We start from the raw sequence: 25,337 nt of genomic DNA, 5'->3' as shown, positions 1-25,337 counted from the left end.
GTTAGAGGAGACCCAGGGTGGGCGGGGCCCTTGGAGCCCAGCGTGTGTGTAGGGCAGTCCCTGACCAGGTAAGGCCCGCTAAGCCTTTGCAGCTGCCGGGGGCCTGTGGGCTGCTTGGCCGGGCCGGTGTTAATGATGTCTTTCCATCTGTCCTCTGCCCAAATTCCTTCCCAGCCAAGCATGGGGGAGCGAGTCTTAGGACCAAGTGCTTCCCCATCCACTTAACAACAACGTCCATTATTATCTGGGAACCCTGATTTCATTGCTTCTGAATGCATTTATCAGCTGGGAGGAGGCCTCGCCTTGTGAATTAAATGTGGTTTTGTTGTAAAGGAAAATTACAACAAATGTGTAAGTGTGTGTGTGTAAATACACGTTTGTCCATGTGCTTTCGGACGTCACATTTCAGAACCCACCCCAATCTGATACCTGACGTTTAAACGGGTTGTCTGCTGCATTCATTCATTGTTCCTCCTAATGAGTCAAACATTTTAGCGATCCCTCTACTTTATTCAGCTCGTACTAGTGAGGGCAGCAGTGTTTTCCAGGGCTGCCTGACACTCGGGGAGCTTTGCATGAAAGCAGAAATCCTCTCAGGGGAAAAGACCTCATCTTTGCCTTCTTTTTTTGAAGAAGTTTGCCGGACAGGGCAGCCTGAGGGACTGGTTTTGTAGGGTCTGGGAATTTGAAAGGCTGTTTCGTTTGTATGTGGCTTTTCACTTTCCTGGTGCTTTCTCGTCTCAGGGTGCCTGTCCCAGCAGAGGCCTGGTTCTCTGAGGCTGTGTGGGCTCCATCCAGGTGCCCACAGGTCAGAGGAAGGAAGGTTCTGGGATGGGGGCCAGGCCCGTCTCACTTTGCCCTCCTCTGAGCTTGGGCAAGTGGTTCTTTCTCCTTTTATTTCTTCTGTGAGGGACAGGGTTCTAAGAAGGGACACACACACAGACACACACACGCACACACATGCACCCCACACGCCCAGCTCGGTATCCGCCTGCCAGCGGAAGTGAAACCGCAGCCCGTCTTTGGGGGTGTCTCCGAAGGCCTTGAACATGAGATTCAGCAAGCTGTCTTGGTCCACCTGCTCTGGCCTAGAAATTTGACAGTTTTGGGGTTCGGGGTGACGTCGCTGCCTTCCTGGGAAGTGCCTCCTGCAGAGTCAAAGCCCAGAGCTCCACGTGCCAGGGGCTGGGCAGAGGGAACCCCATTCTTGGAGTTGGGTGAAAACCCCTGTCATCCTAAGGAGTTTTACTTTCAGCACTGCAAGTGGGGGGGGGGAGGAAGGGGATTTTTTTTTGTGTTTCTTTTTCTCCTGCACGCCCTTGGAGGAGGCAGTGAGCTGGACCCGGGGTCTGGAGACCCGAGTTCAGAGCCGTCTGCGGGATGGGACGCCAGCAGCGCCTGGCTGCTCAGGCTGGTTGGCTGGAGGGAGAAATTAGACCTGCAGCCCAGTGAACGGCTTCGGATATTTTCAAACTCAATTACTGGGGCTCACAAGGGCTTGCTGCATGAGGAAAGTGAAAAGGCAGAGGCCGCCAAATAAAGGAAAGAATACCAGATGTTACCAAAACAACAAAACCAAAAGAAAAGGAGAAAAAGGAAAAAGTCCTGGTACAGAGTCCTTAGCAAAAGATGGAGGGGTGAGGGAGGGATACTTACGAACAGGTGACCTTTGCTTATTTTAAAATTAGTCTGTGTTTCTTTTAAAGGAGAAAAGAAATTTGAAATTATGTAGCTTAAAACCTCCCAACAGAGAGGAGATATTCATGCTTCTTCCCAAAACTCCCACCGGGAGTACGGATGGACGGACTCGGCTGAAAAAGTTAATGAAAAGCAAAACCAAGCAAAACCAAAACAAGGAAACCAAAGATGAAATTAGACGGCAGAAAACACCTCCCCGTCCTCAGAAAGGATGATCAAGCTGGGATTTGGATGGATGAGCTCTGGTCTTTGTTTATTTTTTATCAGATGCCCTTATGGATGCCGCCGGCTGCCAGGCCCGCTCAGGAGGGCCCGGGTACCTCCGCAGAACTCACCCCTGTTTCATTTGAATTCTCAATTTCATTTTGTCCTTTTTTTTTTTTTTTTTGCATTTTAGCGCATTTCCTTTGTGCCTCTCTCTCTCTCTCTCTTTTTAACAAAACAATATTTTGACATCCTCCCCCCCATTTATTAGAGTTCCTTCTCTAGAAATGGCCTACAATACACCCTTATATTTCTAAAGAACTGTTTTCACAGCCCTCTCCTTTGGCTCTGAAATTATGTATATGTAATTGGTAATAAAAGGTGCGAGCTTTTCAATATAAACAGTATTGCTCAATGTTAGATCATTAAAGGGAAAAGAGGCACCGAATAATTACCTTTTACATTCTGGCAAACCGTTCACAGGAACCTGGAACCCAGCCCCCCCTGGAACCACTGTTCGGCGTGAGGGTTGTGATTACATTTTAACCATAGCAAAGCGTCTTTTCATAAAATAAATTGGTAAATTAATTATGTAGCATTGTCTTCCAACTCTTTTTAAAATAAACTCTGATTTCTTTTTGAAGTGTAATTAATGGTTTCTGGGGCTGCCTTTGTGCACACTGTTTCTCTTACCTTATAGGTTCTTTTTGTTAGAGGTATGCAGACGAGAGATTTCGGATTTCCTCATCTGCGGGGTGTTTTTGTGCGGTCACATTTCCAGTGCGTTTCTACGTGTAATTCATCGAGGGTTCTGTCTGCTTTTCTATAAGCACAGGCGGGATCTCACATTGTCACTTCCCTTCTCAGCAATACCTGTGCACTGACCCGTGCATGCCTAGTTCATACATGTTACATGTGCCGTCTATTCGGTCTTACACATGGACTCTCACAGGCCCTGAAGAAGCTTGTGTTCAGAAAATACAGAACAGTGATTTATATGTAGGATGGAAGATGCCACAGAATTTTTTCCTTAAATTATCTGTTCTTTGGCTCTGGCCCGTCAATAACTTCACTGCCACGGAATGTGTTTTCCCCCATTCCATTTCTTCCCTCTGTTCTTCTGTGGTTTTCATTATCCTTTCCTAAATACCATACAACTTAAAATGTACCTGCCTCCTCGGGTTTCAGACCTCTGGCTGCCCTCTTGCTTCTCTGAAGACCCTGCCGCTTGTGCTATCTACATGACGACTGACATTTGCTCTCGAAAAATTCCACCCCGAATTTGCTCAGACCCCGAGGAAGGATGCAACCTCACCGTCCGCTTCCCTTATTTATGACAGTTTCGGCTGCCGTGTCTCCCAGTTTTCCCTGAGGGGGTTGCTGCTTTTTGAGGCATTTATTAGCTTCAAAATATTTGGGTCCCGTGCCCCCTACAAAAAAGAATGAAAGGAGATATATCGGCTGCTAAAGAAATATGAAAATGTACAGCCCGTTGAAAGTGTGGTTTGTCATCTGCCAAGAAATGCTTTTGTAGTCTGAAGAATTATTTTTTTTTTCTTTTCTTTTTTCTGGGAGTGACAATAAAACCAACAAACAAAAAAGGACAGTGGGGAGTTGGTGAGTGTCGGGAAATCTACAAAGCGATGGAAGGCTGACCAGGAGCAGAGAGTTTGGCAGGAAAGCCGGCTCCCTCTTTCAGCCAGCCAACTCGCAGCGTCTCTTCCCTGCATTTTTTTTTTTTTTTCCTTTCAATATTTCTTTTTGAACCAACGCTCACTTGTTGCTTTCTGAGCCCGTGGGTTCCTTTCTCTCGTAAGGACTGGCCCTGGGACGCCCGCCTGGGTTTCTGTTTTCTTGTCTGGTGTGCAGCCAGGTCTCAGGTAGAGGAATGCAAGCAGGACTCTTATGAATGGGGAGGACGTGAATGAAAGGTGGGAGGGAAGGGAGGGGGCAGCTTGAGCCTAAGCAGGGAGAGACAGCTCTGGCTCACGGTTCTCAGCCTTGGCCGCCCATCGGAATCACCTGGGAATCTTACAAAATAAAAAAACAACAACATAGCCTGATGTTTGGCTCTCAGTGTAATTGGTCTGGGGTGCAGCCTGGGTGTCGGGGGTTTTCAAAGCTCCCAGGTGATTCTTAGATGTTGCAAAGCTTGAGAGACGCCTCTCTAGACGGCCCAGTCTCTGGTGAAACCAAGATGTGTGTGGATGTGCGGGTGGTCATGTGTGTGTCCCTATGCTGAGTTGGGGGTGGGGGGGAAACTGGCAGGAAATAAACTAGAAAGCAGTAAGATCAGTACCACTTAAGCAACAACCTCTGGGAGCTGCAGCGCTGCTCCCGGAGCCTCAGTTTGCCCATCTGTTGCACGCAGGATGGTGAACCCCCTGCCTCCAGGAGTTGTGGGGAGGACGTGGTGACGTCTAGCATCCTGCAGCGGAGGGGCCTGCCTCTTGGTGGGGAAGGGTTGGAATGAGCGATGGGTGCCTGTGATTGCCTAAGCCCATCTTGTCTTCTCTGCCCCCCCCCTCCCTTCTCCTTTCTCTCTCCAGCAGAGCCTGAGCATGTGGAGACCACCATCCTCGAGGAAGATGAGGGTCTGGAGATAGAGGAGCCCAGCAGCCTGGGGCTGATGGTGGGTGGCCCCGACCCTGACCTGCTCACCTGTGGACAGTGTCAGATGAACTTCCCCCTGGGGGACATCCTGGTTTTTATAGAGCACAAGAAGAAGCAGTGTGGCGGCAGCCTGGGTGGCTGCTATGACAAAGGCCTGGACAAGGGCAGCCCGCCACCCTCCTCACGCTCTGAGCTCAGGAAAGTGTCCGAGCCGGTGGAGATCGGGATCCAGGTCACCCCCGACGAAGATGACCACCTGCTCTCACCCACGAAAGGCATCTGCCCCAAGCAGGAGAACATTGCAGGTATGGAACGTTGCACTTGTCTGACCGCTGCCGAAGCCACCTCTCGGGTCCCAGGCCTGCCCTCGCCCCTCGCTCTGCGGGAGGCTCGCCCCCGTCTGAGGGTGCTGGTGCTGGGAGGGCCCGGGGGCTACCAGGATGGGGCCACAGATGGGCTCGCCCTTGCCGAGGGGCCACCGTCCAGTGACCCTCAGGAGGAGACGGGCCTGGAGCTCGGAGAGGCCCAGTGGGCTGATGATGGTTGCTTTGCTTTTGGCAACAGGCTCCACTGTGGGGCCTGATCCGTAGGTGGCCAGGAGGACAAGACGGAAGGCTAGCTGGCCCTCCCTTTGCAGGCGTTCTTGGCTTAGTCTCTGGTTTTGGAACCAGATAGTCTTGGGTGGAATTCGTTCTTCACAACTTGGACAAGTCAGTTTCCCCATCTGTGCAGTGGAGCGAATGAGACCCATCTCGTCGGGGTGGTCGTGAGGCTTAATGAGATGTTACATGTGGGCAGGGCCCTCATTTCTCCTCTGCTCTCTGGCCTCAGTTTCCCATCTGTCAAAAGAGGCCCCTTCTGATGTTGCCTGATCCTAGGCGTAGGTCTGGAGAGGGGCCTGTGAGAAGTTAGTTGCTGGAGCATGTGCCCCTTGGGGGAGGTTGGCCGTACCTTCTGGCATGCCCACTTGGCCGGTCACCTGGACAGCTGGCTTTTAGCACCTGAAGAACAGGTGTAGAGGCTTGCGTCCTCTGGCAGGTCTGCTTACCACAGGGAGTTTGCATCAAGTCCTCTCCAGGTCAAGGTCACGGCGCACCAGAGCCTCTTCCAGGGAGCCCGTGCTCCGTGCAGCCCAGAGTGTTTGCTTCCGGTTCGTACTTCTGAGCTCAGGGCCCTGGTTGGCCTGTGTTTCCTAGAAACAGCAGTCTGTCCTGCAGCAAGACGCTATCAGAGTTCGTGCAGGTGAGGGTTTCGACCCTGCCGATAGACTTTGGACTACCTTCAGGGTCAGAGCCTCAGTTTCTCCACGTGTCACCAGGAGGGACAATCCTGGCAAGGCCTGGTGTGCGGGTTAAAGGAGCAGAGGCTCCACAAATGCTTTGCTAGTGGAACTTTTCTCCTGGGGGTCCCTTCTGGTGTGGCAGCGCACAGGCAGGTGCCTGGCTGGGAAGTTTGTGTATCCATCTCCACCGTGTCTTGGTCCAAAACGGACTGGAGGGACTGAGGCTTTGGGTGGTCCTTGCGGGGTGAGCCTGATGGAAGTGGGACACTCTGCTCCCACGGGTGAGATGCATGGGCATGCCCAGGAACCCCCCATCACCCAGCAGGCAGTCAGGGTGACGCAGCAAGCCCAGCTGCTCCGTGGCAGCCATCTGGCAGCTCTGTGACCTTGGGCCTCCCTTTGCCCATCTGTACAGTGGGATTAATGAACTCTCTCTCCTGTGAAGAGACTGCGGTGGTGTGCAGATTCCTGCAGGCACCGGCTGGGCCCTGGGGAGACCCCGTCTAACCAGACTGGCCTGTGCGGCTGGCCTTCTTGTGGGTGTCCTAGCACGAAGTCTCCCACACTCTTAACTTGCCAAGGGCATTGAGAAAAGTGTCTGACATGTTCAGGCCAAAGTCCTGTAAACCCTGGTTTCTCAGAGCACCGTGTAGATCTGAGTGATCCTTCCTTCCTTAGGGCCGGAGCCATGATCCACAAAGGTGTTGGGCCCCTTTTGTCTGTGTTTCTTTTCTTTGTCTGACGCTAGAGGGATAGTTTTCACCAGTGGTATAAACACCTGGCATCAGTGCACACAGACCTTTCAGGGTGGCTTCTGCCGATGAGACGGTCCCCTATTCATGTTTCAATGGAAGGGCTTTCTTCCTGCTTTCGCCAGAACCCATCCGAATCCTTATTTCACATTGAAGGTATTTTCCAGTGAGAGGCTGCAGATCCTTGTGGGTAGGTTTGTTTAAGAAAGCGGCTAAATGTGATTTCATAAAAGGCAAAGTTAATCTCCGAGGCAGCTTTGTCCTCACCCCACTGTCTCCCCTGTCCCCCGCCATCCCCCCCTTTTTTGGGTTGTAATACTGCAGTGGCCTACAGTATTTTTCTTCTGTGTGTGACGAAAGATATTCTTGGCCCTTTCTGTTCAGCAACAGGACGAATGGATTTCTTCATTCTTGAAGAAATATGTAAAATAATCCCTTAGAAGTCTAAAGAGATATGTTTGTTCAAAGCATTTAAAATGTTATTTTAATCGAAAGCACAAGACAGTCTCCATGCTGTGTCAGCTGAAGACGACCATTCCATTTTAACAGCCCGTCATGCTCTTTCCTTCCCAGTTTCCCTTTTTGCTTTTTCCCCTCCCTACTTTGGCACCAACTTTTCTTTTCTTTTTTTTAATAAAAAGGAAAGATTAAAGAACAAAACTGCAGTAGCTCAAATGTATAGTCATTTAATATGGTGGGGGTATTAATTATTTTAACTTAATTGAATTCTGAGGACTGCAGTAGTTGCATTTTTGTAGACAAGCCCTGTTTATTATTTCTCTGTGTAGATTAACAGTAAAGGAAACACAGATAACTTTCAGTTATTTATTGTAAAATAAATGTGTCAATTCATGTGTAAAGCAAGCTGCTCAAAGATAATTGAGTCTTTATATTTTAAGAGGGGGGACTAGGAATCACAGGCGCTTCTCCACCCGGGCTTCCGGAAATCCACACAGCTGCTGCCCCAGCCGCGGGCACCGCTGGCCTCGCCCAGGCCTCTCCTGTGCCTGCTCCCTGGCCGTGGCAGGGGGATGCTCTGGCCAGTCCGTGCTCCACTGTTGTCCCCAGAGCTGGCCCCGGTCGGTAGCTGGTCGGGGCGGGGAGTGCTGATCCTTGGGACGCCGCCTCTGGCTTGGCTGTCTGAGGCGAGGTGCCCAGGTGGTCGTGAGGGTCCCGCTTTTCCTGGAGCCCACAGTCTGAGTGTGGTCCAGACGGGCCGGTCCCAACTCTCCTCCTGCCATGTGCTTCTAGAGGCAGGGCTCCAGAGGTGGATGGGCAGGCCTGGCCTGTAAACATGTGGCATCCCTTCCACCGTTAAGGGCATCCCCAGGGCGAGAACTGTGTTGGGATTCTGTAGGTCATTACACCAGGGTTGGACCCTTTCTTTGAGATGGTATTCTGGAGACGGGTATAAAAGAAATAGTTAACTCTTCCTTTTTTATTTATTTTTGAATGATAGAGAAGTAGGAGAGTAGAAGGAGGACGTTTCTGAAGCCTTGTCTCCTGGAGGATATTCATTCATTCATTCATTCATTCATTCAACCAACAACTGAGCACCTACTGCCGTTCCCCCGCCCCGGCCATCCCCACCTGAGAGAACATCCAGGGGGTGGGAGCATGTGGGAGGATGGCCATCTGGGCCGCTGCTCTGTCCTGCTTGGGGGACACGGCCTGGGAACAACCCTGCCCTTGATGTGTGCGGTCGAGGTCCGGGGCGCTGCTCCTTGACCATGAGCTGTGGGTGGAGGAGGTCCCTGGAGCTTGTGTCCAAGGCGCATCTGCAGACAGAGGGCTGGCATTGGTCAGAGGTAAGGCCTTTGGCTGGAGATCTGACTCAGGGGCAGGCATCTGATACATGTCTGCCTGTATAGGAGTGCTTTACGTTTCTCAAGATCCCTTCATGCTGCATTCTCCCTGCCTCTGTGGAGGGTTCTGATGGAGCTGGGGGACCCATCCATCAAGGGGAGCACGAGTAGTAAAGCCTGGGAGGGGAGATGAGTGGGGTGTAGGCTTTGCAAAGTGCATGAGTCTCTGAGCTGTTATCTGGGATGGGCATCCTGAGAAGGGGTGAGGAGAAGGGGGGGATAGGGGTGTCTGGGTTTGCGGCCTACACTGGAGAGCCCAAGTCTGCGCCCCACCCTGCTGCTTGCCGGCCCCTCGCATTGTGACTTGACCTTCTGAGCTGCAGCTTCCTCGTCTGGGAACCTACCTAACAATACTCATGACGTTTAAATGACATGTGCCTGGTGCACGGTGCACGTACTACAAATATGAGCACCCTCCGCCTTCCCTTACGGATGCTCTGCTCTCTCCCTGGCTCCGTCATCTCCTGGTGTCAGTGACTGTAGGTCTCCTTGGGATCGGGGAGAAATTTCCATGGGGTTCTGAGGATGCCATCGTCAGAAACAACCTCAGGACAACCCTCACGTGTCCCGTCCGGTGTGTCACCCCTCCTTCCCCTGTCTTCAGTCACATTACTGTCATATGGTGACAGCTCTGAGGGCGGGTCGCCCTGGGGGTGGGGTCCGGGGGGTTGACGGAGCACAGGCTCTGCTGCCAGTCGGCCAGGGTGGGATTTACGCACCCACCCAGGCAAGTCGCTTTACTTTTCTGGGCCTCAGTTTCCTTGTCTGCACTTACTTTTTTGGCTTCATGCTCAGAATTCAATGAGGTGAGGGTGTTAAGTGCCCACCTAGCACAGGGTCTGGCCTTGGGTAGACCACTGAGAAGTGGAAGCATCTAGAAATCTTTTAAAAGAGCGTGGACCCTGCCTGGTGGCATGAGGTGCTTGCTTTTCTAAGTCAGAATCTTGAAAACTTACTTTGGAGAGCTCTCTCAGCCATTCTCTCCAGATTCCTCCTTAGAATTCCTATTTTATAGCCCCTGATCACAGGTATTTCATTTTTGCGTGTTATCACCCCTTCCGTAACCAGAAGAAGCTATCACGGAAGGAATGAGCTATCAGCTGTCAGAAATAGGTTTGCCTTTTGCCTTTTTTTTTTTTTTTTTTTTTTGCTCCTCCTCCCAAACCCCAAATGTCAGATTTCTGGAGAAATGCAGGAGACAGGCAGTGGGTGACAGGAGGTGGCAGGTCCCCCTGGGCTGGAGGTGGCGGGCAGGTCCTTGCTGTGATGGCTCCACCCGCTCTGTATGTCTCTGTTGGGAACCCGGGAAGGGCCAGGGGTGTGTCTGCGGGTAGGGGGTGGGGTTCACGTAGCAGGCAGGGCACAGACCAGGGCTTTGGTTTGGGGTCCCAGTGACAAAATGCGTTGCAGAAAAGGGCTTCTGCTCAGCTGGAGGATTTACATGCTGCTCTGAGAATGTTCGTATCAGACTGTAAAAAATAAATAAGTGTGAAAAAAAGAATATTAGCTTGGCCAGTGGGAGAAACTAAATAACTTGCTTGTGCTGGAAACTGGAGATAAACCCCACTTGCAGGTTGTCTTAAAAAACTTGCATTTGATATATTTAGAGTTGTTATTTTCCCTTCAAATTAAGATTAGTTAAATCCATGTGTGTTGTGGCATGGATTATCTTTTTTTATTATTAAATCGTGACAGCTAATTACTAGTTCTGTCGGCACCAAGGAGTCATGGAGTGTTCTGTCTGAGGGACAGGGCCCTGGGCTCTGGCTGGGGTGCTGGGCATTGCAGGGCTGACCTCAGAGCTTGGGCAGGGCCTGTGGGTGGTGGGGAAGAGGGGGCCAACTTGGTCACCCACACCGTGCCAGGTGCTTTTCTTGGGTTTTCTCACCTTGAAATAGATGTCAGTCTTGAAACAGATACCATTAACCCCACTCTGAAATATAGATATTTCTAATCCCACTTTGAGCTGGGGCTCAGAGAGGTTAAGGGACTTTCCCGAGGTCACACAGCAAAGTGGAATCAGATTCAGGTCTGCCTGGCTTCCTCGGATAGCACAGGGTGTGGAGGCCTTTAGGGAGAAGAGGTATTCTAATTCTGCCTGGCTGGTGGAGCCATTGGTGGCAGGCACTATCTCTAGACCCCATTCAAGGTGGTCTTTGAAGACTGTCCCGGGTATGATACTTGGAGATACTGCCAGGAGGCCTCAGGCCCCCAAAACCCTTGATGCACAGTCCCAGGCATCCTCATACAGTTGCCCATACTTCCTGGTGAAGGTGGCAGAAAAGCAAGCAATAAAATGTGAATTCAGATGGACCAGGGCTGGAATTTGGGTTTTGCCAGTGGCTTGTATGACCTACAGCCATATGTTCACTTCTCCAAATCTCTGTTTGCTGTACAATGGAGATAATCTTCCTTACCATTCAGGCTTGTTATAAGGTTTGGTTTAGACAGTGTATGCATATAGTAGGTCCCTGTGGATTCTTAACTGTTAATAATAGAGCCGCCAGTGGGGTGCATGGGGCTTCTGGCCTCCTGGCCTGAGCTGGAAGGATCTCTTTGCTGATTCCCCATTCTTGCCTACTACGAGACTTGTCTGAGCTTGTGTAACTGGTTGCCGGCAGGGCTGAGTCCAGACCCCGTTTATCTTGAATAGGGACAGGTGACCTTTGGCCACACCAGGCTGCCCAGCCCTGCGGCTTGAGGCAAGCCATTTCCCCTCACGAGTCCTGGTTTCCTCACCTGTAAACGGGGGGTGAGTGGTCCCTGTCCTGCTGGCCTCCCAGGGAGGCAGGACATGGCAGGTACCTTGGTAAACTGTCCAAACCATGGCAAAGAGTGTCAGCAGCTACGCAACGTGACTGTAGCACTGAGTCGTAGTTGGAAGTTGTATTGAATTAAGAAGACACGAAATACCAGTCAGCTAAAGGGTCATTTTTTTCTCCCCTTTTTAGGTCTTGGACCTTATTATCTGTGATTTATATAGGTGGATCCCTGCTTCCAGCAGTAGGGCAGGAAGGGGGAAGGAAAGTAAAGGAAGAGAGTGAGAGAAAAAGGCACTGGGCTCCCAAGCGGAGAACCTAACCAGCATTCAGCCTCAATTATTATTATCATTATTATTAGGGTTTTTATTTGACAGTAAATAGTTAGTAGTTGACTTAAGTTTTTTATTAGGCATTTGACAGCTTCCCCCCCCCCCCCCCAATTTTCCTGCCTGACTAATGCATAACCAGCAGCTGTAGAATCTCTTCGGAGTGGGCTCTACGTCAGTAAGTTATATAAATAAGGCAGCCGGGCTGTCACCCCCTGTGCCCTTGGATTCCTCTTTTCACCGAGGAGACAAAAAGACTGAGTTTTTCATATTTGGATTTTTACTTTAACACATCCTTATTAGAACTTACAACGTGCCAGTCACTGTTTGAAGGGTTTTACACATATTAACTGATTTAATTCTCCTAGCAACCTCACTTTACAGAAGAGGAAACTGAAGCACAGAGACGTTAAGTCATTTGCCCAAGGTCACACAGCCAGTGAACAGGGGCCCATGGTGTAAACTCCGGCAGTCATGCTCTTTCCTGTGGTGAGGCATGGGCTGCCGGTGGTCATATTTCATCCCACGTTCCCATCCGCTGTCTCTGCCCCACCAAGGCGGTAAATCAGATATTACTTTCATTTTGTAGACGAGGAAACTGAGTCCTAGAGACTTTAGGCGCCTTGCACAGCCACCCTGTGAGTCAGTGGCACGGTTGTGCCTAGAAACTAGGCTCCTGACTTCCAGCCAGTGGCCTTCGCAGGGTGGCATGGGGTCCTCACCGGGTCATCTCCAGGGAGCCCAGGCCGCCCGGGGTTCATGTGGGTCTTTGTGGCTGGCACAGACCCCTTCTGCTCCCGATTTCCACCCTAAGGGTGCAGCTCCGTGATGGCACTTGGGGTCTAGTGTGGGGTGAAGGAATCAGGACAGTGGACCCCCCAGCCCTGTCTTAGGCATGTCTGTGGATTTTGTGCCTACTGCCGTCTGTGCAAAACTGTCTTGTTAGGAGCTGACCCCCACCCAGGGTAGGGTTAGTAACAGGCAGGTGAGCTTATTGGATGCAGTGTGGGGAGGGGCAGGTCCCAAACCTGTGGCCCGCATGCTGTGTGACCTTGAGCAGACCCTACCCCTCTCTGGGCCTGAACTTCCTTAGCCAAAATATGAGAAGGAGCCACCAGTGGTTTCTAACAGCTGCCGGAGCCTGGCAGCAGGGTAGGGGGTAGACTCCAACTTTCCACCTAAATTCCCTTCCTTTTTTTTTAAGAAGCCAGAAAGTTTAATTTTATTGAATAAAGCAAGTTCATTCAGGGACTTTCCTCATTTGTTACATATTGGGCTTAGGAAGTAGGTTTTCTTTGAAGAAATTGGTGGCTGAAAATGAAAACTATTACACTAAAGGATAAACAGGGTCTCTTTCCGCTCCAAGCTGTGAAGATTCTTCTGGGAGGATTTGGTGCATGCCCTGTGAGACTGATGGAATTTAGGCTAGGGGTCCCTTGAGTGCCCAGGCCCCTTCTGGGCACTGTCCCCAGTGTTGTAGATATGGCTTGGTATTTTGTTTTCTTGTTAAGAGGACCGCCCCGCATTGTATAAAGCTCAGGTCCCACAGAATCTGGACCCATCCTGGCCCAGGCACTGCTAGGTGGCAGCCAGTGACCTAAGGGGGCAGAAGTGTCAGCTTTGCTGGAATTGAGCCCAGGGAGGAGCTCCAGGTGGCAGGGTGGGGGTGGATCAGGACTTGGAGGCCCTTAGCTGGACTCAGGGGTAGGGAGGCCTTTCTGGAGAAGGCAGGGCTTCGTTTTATTTTGTTTTTAAGTGGGTGTCCTTAGGGCTGTCTTCCTGGTCTGCTGGTTTTGCTCTGGAGGCCCCCTGCGTGGGGGGCGCTCAGGAAGGAGAAGTCTCTGCTGAGGCTAGGTGGGTGTGGGAGGGGAGGCCTGGGAGGGAGAGGTGGGACCACTTGAATGAGAGACAGGTCTGGGAGAAGGGCTGCCTGCCGCTGCTCAGACAGCATGGAAACTGGGACCCCAGGCTCCTTTGGGTGGCAGAATAGCAACAAAAGGGCATTTCGTTGGACGTGAGAAGTCAGAATCCCCCCCTCCTGGTGTGGAGAGGAGAAGGCAGTTATTTGGATGTACCACCAAGGGCGGGGTGCATCCCCCAGCCTGAGACAGCAAGCTGGTTCTCTAAGCAAAGGCAGTATTTGATCAGGGCTGCTGACCCTGGCTGAATACCCTGGGCAGCTTCCACCGCCTTCACGTTCCAAGTGTGGACACAGCCTTAGGTGTAGGCAGATGAATCCAGACTCAAAGGTGCCAACAGGTGCGTGGGTCCTCGCCCACCCAAGAAGAACCCGCATGTGCAGAGCCCCGCGGCCTGACAGCCTCGGTGCCTGGGCTGTGATGGAGCGCGAGGGAGGATGCCTGTCTAACCCAGCAGTGTCCAGAAAACACGCTTGTTCTCCTGACATCAGGTACCAAGGGGATCCTTGAAAGTAGTGGAGGAAACGCTGGCTTTATTTCAAAGGCTTTTCTGGGCCAGAGCATGGCATCTGGAGAGCATGGCCCCCAGCTGGGTTCTAGGGGTCCTCCCCTGGGGCTGGGGGCCAGGGACTGCCCGTCCTGGGCTCAGTGTGACCACAGTCATCTAGGGTTCTTCCTCTCCCTTAAGGAGAAACAGGACAGACCTTTGATGACCCCCTCCCACCCCAGCAACTGGCTGAAACGTTTGAGGTTGGTAGACCCCACAAAACTAAGTTCTCCAAGGGAGCCAGAGTGGGTTCTTTCCCCCTCCCACCCCGAGTTCGAAGCCAGACAATTAAGAAATCTAAACAGTGTGGTCTTCTCCCTGCATCACTGACATCACTGGCTTGTAAAACTTTCCCTGCAAAGGAGGCGAGGCGACTTTATTCGCTGGGAAAAAGAAGTATGTAATTTTCCTGACCTGGCCTTTGCTTCGGAGGGAAGGGGAGAGGAAACAAATGGGGCCTAAGACAGCAAACGAGGTCCACACTCTGGCGTCGGGGTCGTGCTGCCCGCCCGGAGCACAGCGGTTCCAGACACCGAAAGCAGCCTGCTGTGGGGAATGCCTGACTCCGAGGGGTTACGAGGCTGCCCTGCGCTTTGGGGCCTGGGTCGTTGGCGCGTTACGGGGGAGGGTGGGAAGATGGACACCTAAATCCTCCCAACTCTGAGACCGAACCCCTTTCTCCCGCTCCCATGAAACCAGCCGCCACCTGCCTCACCACGAACGCAATTTCCCGTGTGTCCTGACGGTTACAAAGTGTAAGACTCCTCTGGCCGCCTCTCCGGATCTCCTGCGACTCCCCCACCCCCAGCCTAGTCCCCTCCCCCCAACGGTGCCCACCACCTGCAAGTCATCCCCTCCCCCGTGGGAGGGGGCGGGGACGGAGCGCCTCCTGCCACACCGGCGGGGGACTTTAGGCCCCGCCCTCCGGGGCGGCCTCCAAGGTTGGGGTCCATTAGTCTCCCTTCCCTGCCAAGACCGGGCACACAATGGCCTTTTGCGCGGCGGGTGGTGCAGAGCTCAGGCAGGGGCGAGGGGGCGGCCGGAACCCTCCCCTCCCCGCCCCCCACCTCGTACGGGAAATGGGCGGACACTCTGGCAACTTCGTGACCGCTCCGGGGGCCTCCCCTGCGGTCGGTGCCCCTCTCCCGGCCGGTCCTGGTCCCGCCGGGGGTGCAGAGGCTCTGCTCGAGGGCCTCTGGGCGCGTCTGGCCCCCGCGGGGCAGCCGGGCTCGCCGACTCTCCAGCGGCTTCTCCGGTCTGCGCCCGGGGCGCGCGGCTGTGCGACCATCAGCCACTCCTTCCTGCCCACCCGGCCCCCGGCCGCCGCCCACGTAGATTGCGTCTTCCAGGGGCGGGAGGGCCGAGGGGGCTTCAGGCCCATGCATAATTCGGGGGCTTAATGGGCCAGCTGCCCGAGCTGGGCGGCGAGGGGCGGGCGGAGGCGCAGCTGACCCTGCCCGCGTCTGGCCTGGCCGGGAAGGCGCGCTCCTTTCTTCCTCCCGTGACAGCTCCCCTCCCCCTCTCGGCCCGGGTCCGTGGAAGGCGGGGGGCGGGCGAGTCGTAGGGTTAGCCCAGGGGAGGGGGCTTCCTTCGCGCATCCGTGCAACTTTTCCTTGGGGGCGGAGGCGTGCTGTGAATCGGAGACGCCCCAAGACCCGGCTCGGCTCCCGAAGGAGCCGGGGGAGTTGGAATGCAGGTTTCTTCGGAGCACTTCGCTGCCCTTGAGTCTTTCTTTCCGATATCCTCCCCCCTGGTCCCCGGCTCCGAAGCCACCCGGCGAGCTCGCCCCTGGCGCCGGGCCAGCCCTCTTCCCTGGCAGCGCGCGGAGATGGATGGAGGCGGAGACCCAAGGTCAAGGGCGGGGAGGCCGCGGGCCCGGGGCCCCTTTGTGCGCGCAGGGCCGCCTCTCCTCCACCCGCCGCCGCCGCCCCCTCCCCAGACCCCCCGGCGTGCGCCCGCGCTGGCGACCTTTCCGTGAGTGGGGAATTGCATTTCAGGACTCCTGAAAACTCCTGCCAGTGGACCCCCCTTTCCCACCCGCCGCGCGCGAGGGGCGGGCCTCCTAGGCTGGGGTGGCACTCCTTCCCTGGCGTTGGTCCCAGGTCTTGGGGGCGCCTGGGGATCCCCTCTCCTCCTGCCGCCTATGCTCTAGAGGGTCCTGCCGCCCTCATCAACCCGCCTTGGCCCGGCCCGGCAGAGTCCCACAGTTCCCTAGATCCAGGTGAGGCCCGGTTGGAAGGTGCCTCAAAGAGTTCCCTTGTGCCTTTTATGTCCATCCCGGGCCAAAAGCCCTGTCCCAAAGTGGTTTTCTTTGGAGTTTTGTTTTGTTTTTGCGGGGGAGGAGAGGGAGTCTGCTTTTCTAGAGGGAATTCCTGGGGCTGGGATTTTAAAGCACCCAGGAACAAAAGTGTTTTCCCAATTGTGTGGGAATGGAACCCTTCACTAGAATGGGGCACAAAGCCTCCTGGAATTACAGGGAATTAATGTCAGTCCTTCTTCCAGCCTGACCTCTTACAATAACCCCCCCAAAGAGAATTCGAATGCAAATGGTCACCGTACTAGGAGTCGCTCTTTATTTTTGCTTCCTAAAAATTGGCCTCCAATTGTTTAAAGCACTCCAGCAGGCCCTTAAAGACCCAGAAAAGCATTGGTTGGACGCCCAATGTATTTACCACAAAGCTCTTAAGAGAATGTTCAAACATTTCCCCAAAAGCTGTTGCTCTGGAAATAAAAATGTATGCTGTTTGCCTATAGAAGATTAAAAGTTTACCTTCACCATGACAGCTTTTCTAGCTAGAATTGGAACCATGTCTCTATTTTCCATTATTCAGAAGTAGGTCTGAACCAAGCAGAATATATTTGCTGTAACAAGAGTCAAGGTAATTAAAAAAAAATGTATATACATATATATTTATGATGTGGGCTGACCCCAATCATAACAGAATATTAATATGGCACTTTCTGTGCTCTCAAAGGCTAAAGTATTTTGTAAACAATGCTTTCATGGCATTTTGAGTAAGAGTTGATCTTAAAAAAATCTCAGATTTAGCTTACCCGAACTTTGAGCAGCTAGCTTTTCTGCTGAAGGCATTTGTCAATTTTTTTTTTTTTTTGAAAGGCCTACGGAAAAGGTAACAAATTCAACACTTGGGAACTCAAAGCTGCTGCCAGTCCGGGACAGGAAGGTTTTCATATCTGCCTGAACTTGCTCGTTGATTTCTCAGACGTCCATTTATAACAGTTCTAACAAGATAGAATCTGCCTTTGAATATCTGTAAATACGGGTAAAGATCACAATCCGACACTCATAATGGTCCAAGACTGAAGAGGCAGATTCTCATGTTTGATTAATATTTATGTTACCGGATTCCTTTACAGAAAGAAACATGAAACACTAATTATGGGTGTGTATTCGAGGGGCCTCCTCCTGGGTCTCTGCAGTTCCTTTAGAGGGATGTCCATTTCAGGATTTTTGGAGACCAGGTGTGTGTGTGTGTGCAGGTGTGATCATGTTTGGCTTGCAAGACAGGTAAACGTGTGATTGGCTGATTTAATGGCTATCGCGGGGAGGAGGAGGCCACCTTATTTCTGTTTTCTTTATTTTGACGGTTCAACAATGATAAAACTTATGAGTGATTTCTCCCACTAGTTTTTGGTTAAGGCTTGGGGCAGAGTGGTGGAAGGTTCTTGTTCAGAATCCTCGAAGAGAGCTCGCAGCCCCTCTGGGTCCTCTCCCTCCTCTGGAGGACACACACCTTTCAGTGTCCGAGTGGCAGGTGGGCTGCTTTTGCGGCATGTTGTTTTGAGCCGTGGGACAGGTCTGCAGGGCACAGGTGACTAGCCTTGCTTTGATCGGGAGCCACGTTTTGGAGATTTGCTTGAGAACGGGGGATTTTGTCGGCTGGATCGTGTAGAAATACCCATGGAACTGGTAGCCACAGGGATCCCGGGGAGGCCTCCTCCAGAGGTGCAGTTAAGCATCTTCAATGTTATTGCTGTGAGCAATCTCGATTTTCTTAGAGGATTTTCTATGAGCATGGCCTCCAGGCAGCACCTGAGTCTGGGTTAGACTTGTGATCAGTATTAACTGTTGCTCTTGTGCTGGGGGCCGTGTTGAAGTATCCTAGATGTAAGCAAGGACCTGCAAGTCTGAAATGGCTTTGCTCCTAAAAAGCGCAGGGCAAACCAGTTCATCTCTTCCTTTCTTCATCTGTAAAATGGGGCTATCCAATTGTTTATGCTCCTGCTGCCATCCAGATCTGAAAACAAATCATTCTGGAGGAGTGAAGTAATTGCTGATTGCGAAGACATCATAAAAGTGTAAACTGTTCTTGTTTATTAGTCCATGGGGGCAGGGTGACTAATTTGCAAAGGAAAGGAATCAAACAGCTACTTGTGTAGCTTGTCATTTTCAATGGCAGGGGGAAGAATTGGGAGACTTAGGAGGGGTGTGAGGGGCAGGACTTGAATTTCCAATTTAGGAACCTAATACCAATAGGAAACACCTCTCCCCATCCCCATTCATTTTAGGGAGCTGCCCCCTCTCCCTCAGCTCCTTGTTATTGTTGGGGACTGTCATGTGATTCAGAATCCTAATATAGAGTTGTTGTCCTTGACCTGAGTGCACCAGAAAAGGTATCTTTCCTGACATTTGGTGTCTGGCCCCAGGAGAGGAGTGGAGCAAAGGGAGTGTAGATTTGTGTTGGGGAGGAGTGCATACAGCAGGCAGCCTTTAAGTGCACAGTCTTGCTAAGTGCAGGTGAGGAAGGAACTCAGTGCAGACTGGTGAGGAAATTCTCGGTTTGCTATACCACCGCGTCACAAAGCTAACAAAAATTGGCATTTATGCCCACTGAGCACACAGCTGGCTGCACTGAAATGGTACCTTCACGGGGGAAATGGGAGGCCCCAAGTGTCCTGTTGGGGCTTCGTCTTACATTTTTGTTGCCGTTTTTCTTTTGAAGAGGCTTGGATTCTTTTTCCAGCAAATGCTGAATGACTTGAATTCGACTTTTAATAGGAATCACTTCTGGCAAGGCCCCAAACCTCTGGCTTAGTTTTGCTAGTTGGAAAATACGGATGCTTTCTTTACGTATGTGGTCGGTTCACCCCAGGAGGGCCGAGACCCCAGGCTTGAGGGTTGGGGTCGGGGTGGGGGAGTGTGGCACTCCGCCTTCTCCACGGGGAACGCGATGGAGCCCTGGTTCCCTGGCATCGGCGTGGGAGCTGGAGGGGGTGGAGGAGGCACGGCAGATCCCGTAGCCTGCGTTGGTGCAGGCTTGGAGCCAGAAGCTGTCTGGTGCTCCTTAATTGAATACAGATCTCAGTCAATTCCACGTGGGCATGCAAGGGTGGGCAGGGAAGGCAGTGAGATTTCCCCCTGGACTTGGAAGCTCGGAACCCCCCCAACCCGGAGGGCCTCCTCGCCGTTCCCTGCACCCAGCCCACGTGGTTTGCAAAAGAGGAAGGCAACTGTGGGGGGCTGGGGACAGGATCTCGCAGCTCCCATGTAAATATTGTTTGTATGAACTGGGTTTTCCATCTTTTGTTAGTGGCAGCTCGTTAATTAACCAGCAGATTACTGCTGCCTTCTTTTGACACGTGCATGTATTTTGGGGCTAAAGATTCTTGTTCTCCTAAAACTCTGAACGGAGCCGTTCAGAAAGTCCTCACCCAGGGCCGCCCCCCACTCCACGGTCCCTTGCTGTCCCCCCAGCTCCACCCCCCACCCCCGACTCTGTCCCCTCCTCCCCACCCTTCCTTCAACCCAAGTGGTCTCGTAGCTGTGTGGAGGACAGACGTTAAACACAGCTAAATAAATCATGTTTACGCTTGGCGCTCTTGGTAGTGAAAAATCTGTTGGCTGTTTTTACTTCCTTATTTCTCAGCATTTGCTTCCTACCTGTTTTTGAGCACATGCCCAGAAATAGTAGTTTTGTCAAATGAGGGGATAATGCCAGCCAGCCTCTCTTGCTGCCAAGGAAGCTGCTGGATTTTGCAAAACAGAGTGACGTTTTTTAAGTGACACTAATTTTTTTTTTCTTTCTCCCCAAAGAAATTAGGATGTATTGTAGAATAAGGGTATTAAAATGCACTTAGGGAAGGGGAAAAAAAACCCCACTCAGTCACCTGCACAGCACAGGGACCTGCGGCAAGCAGGCTTAGAAACCGTCTCACTTTTGTTTGCTCGGCCTGGAGAGCTGAGTCGGGTTCATTTCTGCCCCAAGACTTAATTTTCTCTGCCATTTTGGATGATGTAGTACAAAGATTTTTTTTTTCCTGTTTTCAGGTTGGTGTTGTGTCTGTTTAGTTTCGGAGGCCTCCTGAGCAAGTGCTTTTGCTGTGATCATCCTCTGAGGTGATAGCTCAATTCTTGTCCAGGTTCGGGGTTTGGAGCTTGTTGGGATTCTAGCTACACTATCGTTGTTTATATATAAGAACAGCTAGGGAGGCCTCCCTTCCTTTGGGTTTTTATCCATAGTCTTGCTTGGGGGTATCTGAAAAGTCATTTTCACGACGTGATGCTGTTTGCTGGGCAGAGCATTACAGCCAAATATAGACTAGAGATTAAAAAAAATTTTTTTTAACAGTTTCAAAATCGAAACAATGGCACATAAATGTTGGGCGCTGCTTCCAGGAGGCTAGGCGGGTCTTATCAGGGAATCTTTGCAGTGCATTCAGTCTGAGGTCCAGGACATCAGCTCTGTTTCAGAGAGAGCCAAGGGAAAAGAAAATTACAACAAAATCAAAGTCAGCGTGCTCTGATTTCCCCCAATTTCTAATGGGAATACTCCGCAATAGAAATGATATTTCCATTGAGGACTGCACTTTCGGTTTCTTTAATTACATTAAATGGCGGTGTAAACCTCAGCTGAACGTAAACCCCTGTTACAGCGACACCGGGAACGCGTCTAGATTGAATCGCAAGGAGCAATGTTATTGGTGTTAATGTGCTAACAATCTTTATTAAATTAATCTGGCGGAGTGTTAATTTTTACAAATTTTGTTGTGCACACACTGTACGTCACTGTTGGTGTGTTAGGAAAGGAAAATGATTTCACGTCGAAGAAGAAGTAAGAAGGTGGCTGTCAGACGGCCCCCTGAGAAGAAACATTGGTGATTTTCGCCATCAAATGCTACCTGCGCTGAAAGGAAGGCTCACAATATGTATGTGAAATGCCATCTACCTACAGAAAACTCAGTTAAAGGAACTATTTTGTTGAAAGTAATTACAGGCCTGTTCAGTGTGTTTTAGTCAGTGACATTTCAGACTTGGCTTAGAAACATAAAGAGGCCATAGAAAGATTTTGTTCTTACGTGATGCAAAGCATTGAACCTCAGTGTTTTATATGTCCATTAGCAAAAGGTAAAAAGAAATGAAAGGAGAAGAAGAAGACTCAATCAACGGCAAAATGCAGGCGAGAGCTGGGTTTTTTATTACAATGGTAGAGATCAATTGCATGTAACTCTAATAAATGCAACTAAAACCAAAAAATGCATTTACACTGTAGCAGGGTTTTTTTTTTTTTTTTTTAATACAACTGGATTTTTTTCTTCTTTTTCTTTCTCTTTCTCCCTCCCTCCCTCCCTCTCTCCCTCCCTTCCTCTCTCTCTCCCTTCCTTCCTGTCTTCCTTTATTATTTATGTTTTTTTAAAACATCCTTGTAATCGAGTTAAATTTCTAGTCCATCTAAAACAAGGAACTCCACTGGCCCTTGTGGTTGCATGTTCCCTTATTGCCCAGGTAGAATTTTATGGTCTGATCTTAAAAAAGGTCGATGGTGCCTGCATTGCTCAAATCCACAACTCCATCAACACCTGGAATTGTAATCCCTTTTCCTGCCTGCTCCTCTCAGACTGAGTCATCAGGGTAACCTCCTTGCTGGGCACCTTGCTGGGCATTCCAATGGCTTGATGTTCTTTTCATTGGCTGTGCTGCCTTATTTTCGTTCTTAATTCTCTGGGGTTCTCATAGTTCAGACTTTGTCTTGTGGTTCCATTGTGCGCTCTGCACATGGCAAAGCCAGTGTTGGAGTTGGTGGGACCTGCAAACCACGACAACTTGTGAACTCACCAGTTTGTAAACAAATGTCAGGATTCGGTGTTCCAGGCATCCCTCAGATACCAGGCCCAGTGGATGCTGACGCGAAACAAAAATACGCCCTTAGTTTAAAACTCACTGTAGGCACCAAATCTGAAGAATCACCTCCTGGCTTATTTCCCTTCATGTGACACGTGACTTCTGTCTTGACTGTGGATTTCCCCCTCCCCCCTCCCCCCAGGCTGAAATGAATGGGGACATGTCTGAGGCCTGCCTGGCCAAGCTGGTCATTGGAGCTTGGCCATCTGGGAAAGGGCCGCAGGGTCCTGACCCCAAGTCCCAAAGTCTTCCTGCTTGAATCCAAACGATTAAGCAGCTTCTGACTTCCACGTATAGACTGAGCTTTTTGCCCAGGGGTGCTTCGTGAAGGTACGTGCTTATACTGTTTGTGGCTCCTGATGCAGCCCAAGAGAAGATTCCTTGAGGATCTTGCATACATTGTGTTTTAGGGCAGGAACTGCTGAAGATTGAAGCCGCTACCAGCTTCTGATCAGAAGCCCAAATCAGGGGAAAAGGGGAAATTCCTCTGCTAGGTATTGGTCGGCTGTTTTTGCTGGTGAGATTCACAGAATCTGTCAACTCTGGTTTGTCCTTGGCCTCTATAGATTGCGTGGAATGCATGCAGGCATTTTAACATGCCCACATTGCTGATGGATGCGTGAGTGTGTGTGTATGCATATATGTACAATCTCTCTATAATAGATGTTCATGCATACATTTTTCTAGCTAGTGAGACACATGGTTTCACCTTCTGTTGTCCCCAGGCCTGCCCATTCCAGGATCGTGGGCCCCAATTTGGCCGACCCTTCCTGCTGAGGTCATCCCAGAGGACTCATACCTGTTTATCTGTGTGTGTCTCGAAGCCACGGTGCCTAGGCCTCACCTCCTGGCTGGAGAACAAGTGATTGTGTTTACTGGCATCCCAGCAGTTCAGACAGCTCCAGGGATTTCCCCGAAAGACAGCAAAAGGAGAGTTGAAGCTGTGTACTTCCTCCTGCAGGTGCCCACTAGGGGTTGGCATGGTCAGCCCGAGTACTTGCTCAGCTGCCTCCATCTTACCCCGAAATGGCTCACAGAATATGGTTCAGCCACACCCTGCCTCCCCAGCAGTGCCTGAAATTTCCTCTGCTCCCTTATTGGACCTTTTGGAAGGGCCAGGGAAGGTTTTGGAATCTGTGATGTAGCCTCACTGATCCTTGGCTCAGGGCGCAGGAAAGGGGATCTGCTGCCCTGGAGTATTTCAGCTGCTTGCATCTTGAGGAAGTTGTGGTTGGTAGTCATTGGAACAGGTGCTTTTGGACCTGGCCAGGGGGTGTGCGTGTGTGCCTGCTTCTAATTGCAAGATGCAGCTGCCCGGGAGGGTGTTCCCTTTTCGAGCCCTGGTGGAAGGAGGAAAGCGGGTGTGGTGGTGTTTTTGGGGGGCAAGGTTGTTCCTGTGCCTCGCCTCTCCCTTTTCTGGGATGCATTAAATGTGCCGTGTACTGCAGAGCAAAAATAGTTGAAGCGGTGATTCACCGTGACAGATCTCAGGAGCACAGGAGGTGGGAGGCAGACAAGGGGGAGGTGGCCTGGCTCGGGGTATTGGGAGGGCTGTGCTTCTGGCCTCCTCACGGTGGCCAAGCCTTCTTGAGAATGTGGGTGCAGGAAGATGCCCTGGTGTTAAACCAGGGCTCTGGGCGGTCTCTGGATGGGCACTGGGGGAGTGGCAGTGGACCTGGCCTTAAGCCCAGAGATGTTCTCGCAGGTCTCCCTCCTGCTGCCCGGCGCTGGGTACCCACGGTGTTCCTAAGCCTGGCCAGGCCCAGGCTGCAGTGAGGGAAGCCAAGCAGCCCCTTCCACCTGCATCGGAATCTCCACCCTCCCAGGCAGGCCAGAGGGCTGCTGTTTGCAGCGTGCAGCCTCAGGAAAGGCATGGATTGGAGCGATGTGTTTTGTCTCTCCTGTAATGACCGTAAAGGAAGGCTTGAAACACAGCTGTTGCAAAACCCCGTGAGACCTCATTTCTCCTTTTCCTTGCTTCTCTTCTAAAGGACCTTACACAGGCAACCCCCAAACCCAAACCTGCTGCAGCCAGGGACACCTTGGTGGGTGCTCAGACTTGCCTGACTAAATGTGAATCCAGCAGTGGGAAGTGGGACTTGGGGAGCCGCAGCGCCCCATAGGGGATTTTAGGTCCCCCAAAAGCTCTGGTGCAGTGACCAAGCCATGTCCCCACACCCACGCATCCTCGGGGCCTGCCTTGGGGACCTGACCTTGGGCTTTGCAGGTTCTCACGGCGACTCACTGCGTTCACTTAAAGCCTTGGATTCCCCTTCTGCTTTGTCTTATTTTATATATATATATATTATATATATATATAGTGAAATGAAAAAACAAGTTCTAGTCTTCGCTGGTTCCCAGAGCTTGGTTATGAAAAACTAAGAAAAAGACATGAAATAATACCTGTGGAGTGAAGGAATTTATTTTTTGAGTACCCCTCCCCCAGGACCCTTGTAGCTCGGAAATTGAGTAACAAAGAAGACTCCTTAGGATCTTTCTTCTCTAGTCCCACTGTCTCAGCCACTCCCCACTCTCTACCCCCCCCTCCCCAGTCCCCCCAAAAAAGGGAGAGAGAGAAGGAGACAGATGATGGAAAGGCCTGGGTTTATTGGGTAAGTATCCACTGCCTGTCTCTAAGGTAGCGCTCTGCTTCTTTCAAATAGGAAATTGCCAAAATGGATGTCATCGGCTGCTAATTAGATGTATTTTAACCGCAGGATCGTTTTACTAGCTAATACTGTTATTATGTGCTTCACCGTGAACCCGTGGTGGAGCTGTTAAAATAGGAGCCCTAGCAGACAGCTCATGGAGGCTGTTGGATTGATGGAGCCCTTTCCCTCAATGGCCCTGCAGAGGCCCAGGCCGGACCGCGTGCTAGCGTCTGAGCCTGCTCACCTTCTCGAGATGGACCTGTTATTCCCTATGACTACTTTCCTTAGGTGTTTTGACCAGGGTCTGAGTCCAGAGGAGGCCCTGAGCTCTCCAGGTTGGAGACCCCAAGAATCACACCCCCTCCGCCTCTAGATGTCATGGTCCCCTGCCTTTGGGCCTCTGGACCAGCCTCGAAGCAACAAATGACCACTTGCTGCGGACATGCCAACTCCAGGCCATATCCCCACTACTTGGGTAGTGCCCCAAACAGGCAGGCCAGAACCTCCATCACTGGGTTTTCAGGTCTAAGCTGTCTTCCCTCCATCTTCTCTCTCTAGCAAACCAGAAAGAGTCCCAA

General features: G+C 51.4%; 1 protein-coding gene across 4 annotated transcripts in view; it reads left to right on the top strand.

Annotated features, from left to right (window-relative positions):
• BCL11B (BAF chromatin remodeling complex subunit BCL11B) overlaps positions 1 to 25,337 on the top strand; it is a 90,990-nt gene that overhangs the window by 8,973 nt on the left and 56,680 nt on the right. For 2 of the 4 annotated variants that reach the window (XM_036841303.1, XM_036841301.1), the window contains exon 2: positions 4,455 to 4,820. In XM_036841303.1, the coding sequence (XP_036697198.1) occupies positions 4,455 to 4,820 (366 nt within the window). Of the gene's footprint in view, positions 1 to 4,451; positions 4,821 to 25,337 lie in introns of all 4 variants that reach the window. The other 2 variants (XM_036841302.1, XM_036841299.1) reach the window with 1 other exon arrangement.

The sequence above is a fragment of the Balaenoptera musculus genome, chromosome 2 (genome assembly GCF_009873245.2).
Source record: "Balaenoptera musculus isolate JJ_BM4_2016_0621 chromosome 2, mBalMus1.pri.v3, whole genome shotgun sequence".
In the NCBI taxonomy this organism is placed as follows: Eukaryota; Metazoa; Chordata; class Mammalia; order Artiodactyla; family Balaenopteridae; genus Balaenoptera; species Balaenoptera musculus.
The sequence above is the reverse complement of the archived record's forward strand: the minus strand, read 5'-3'. Positions and strand labels throughout refer to the sequence as shown.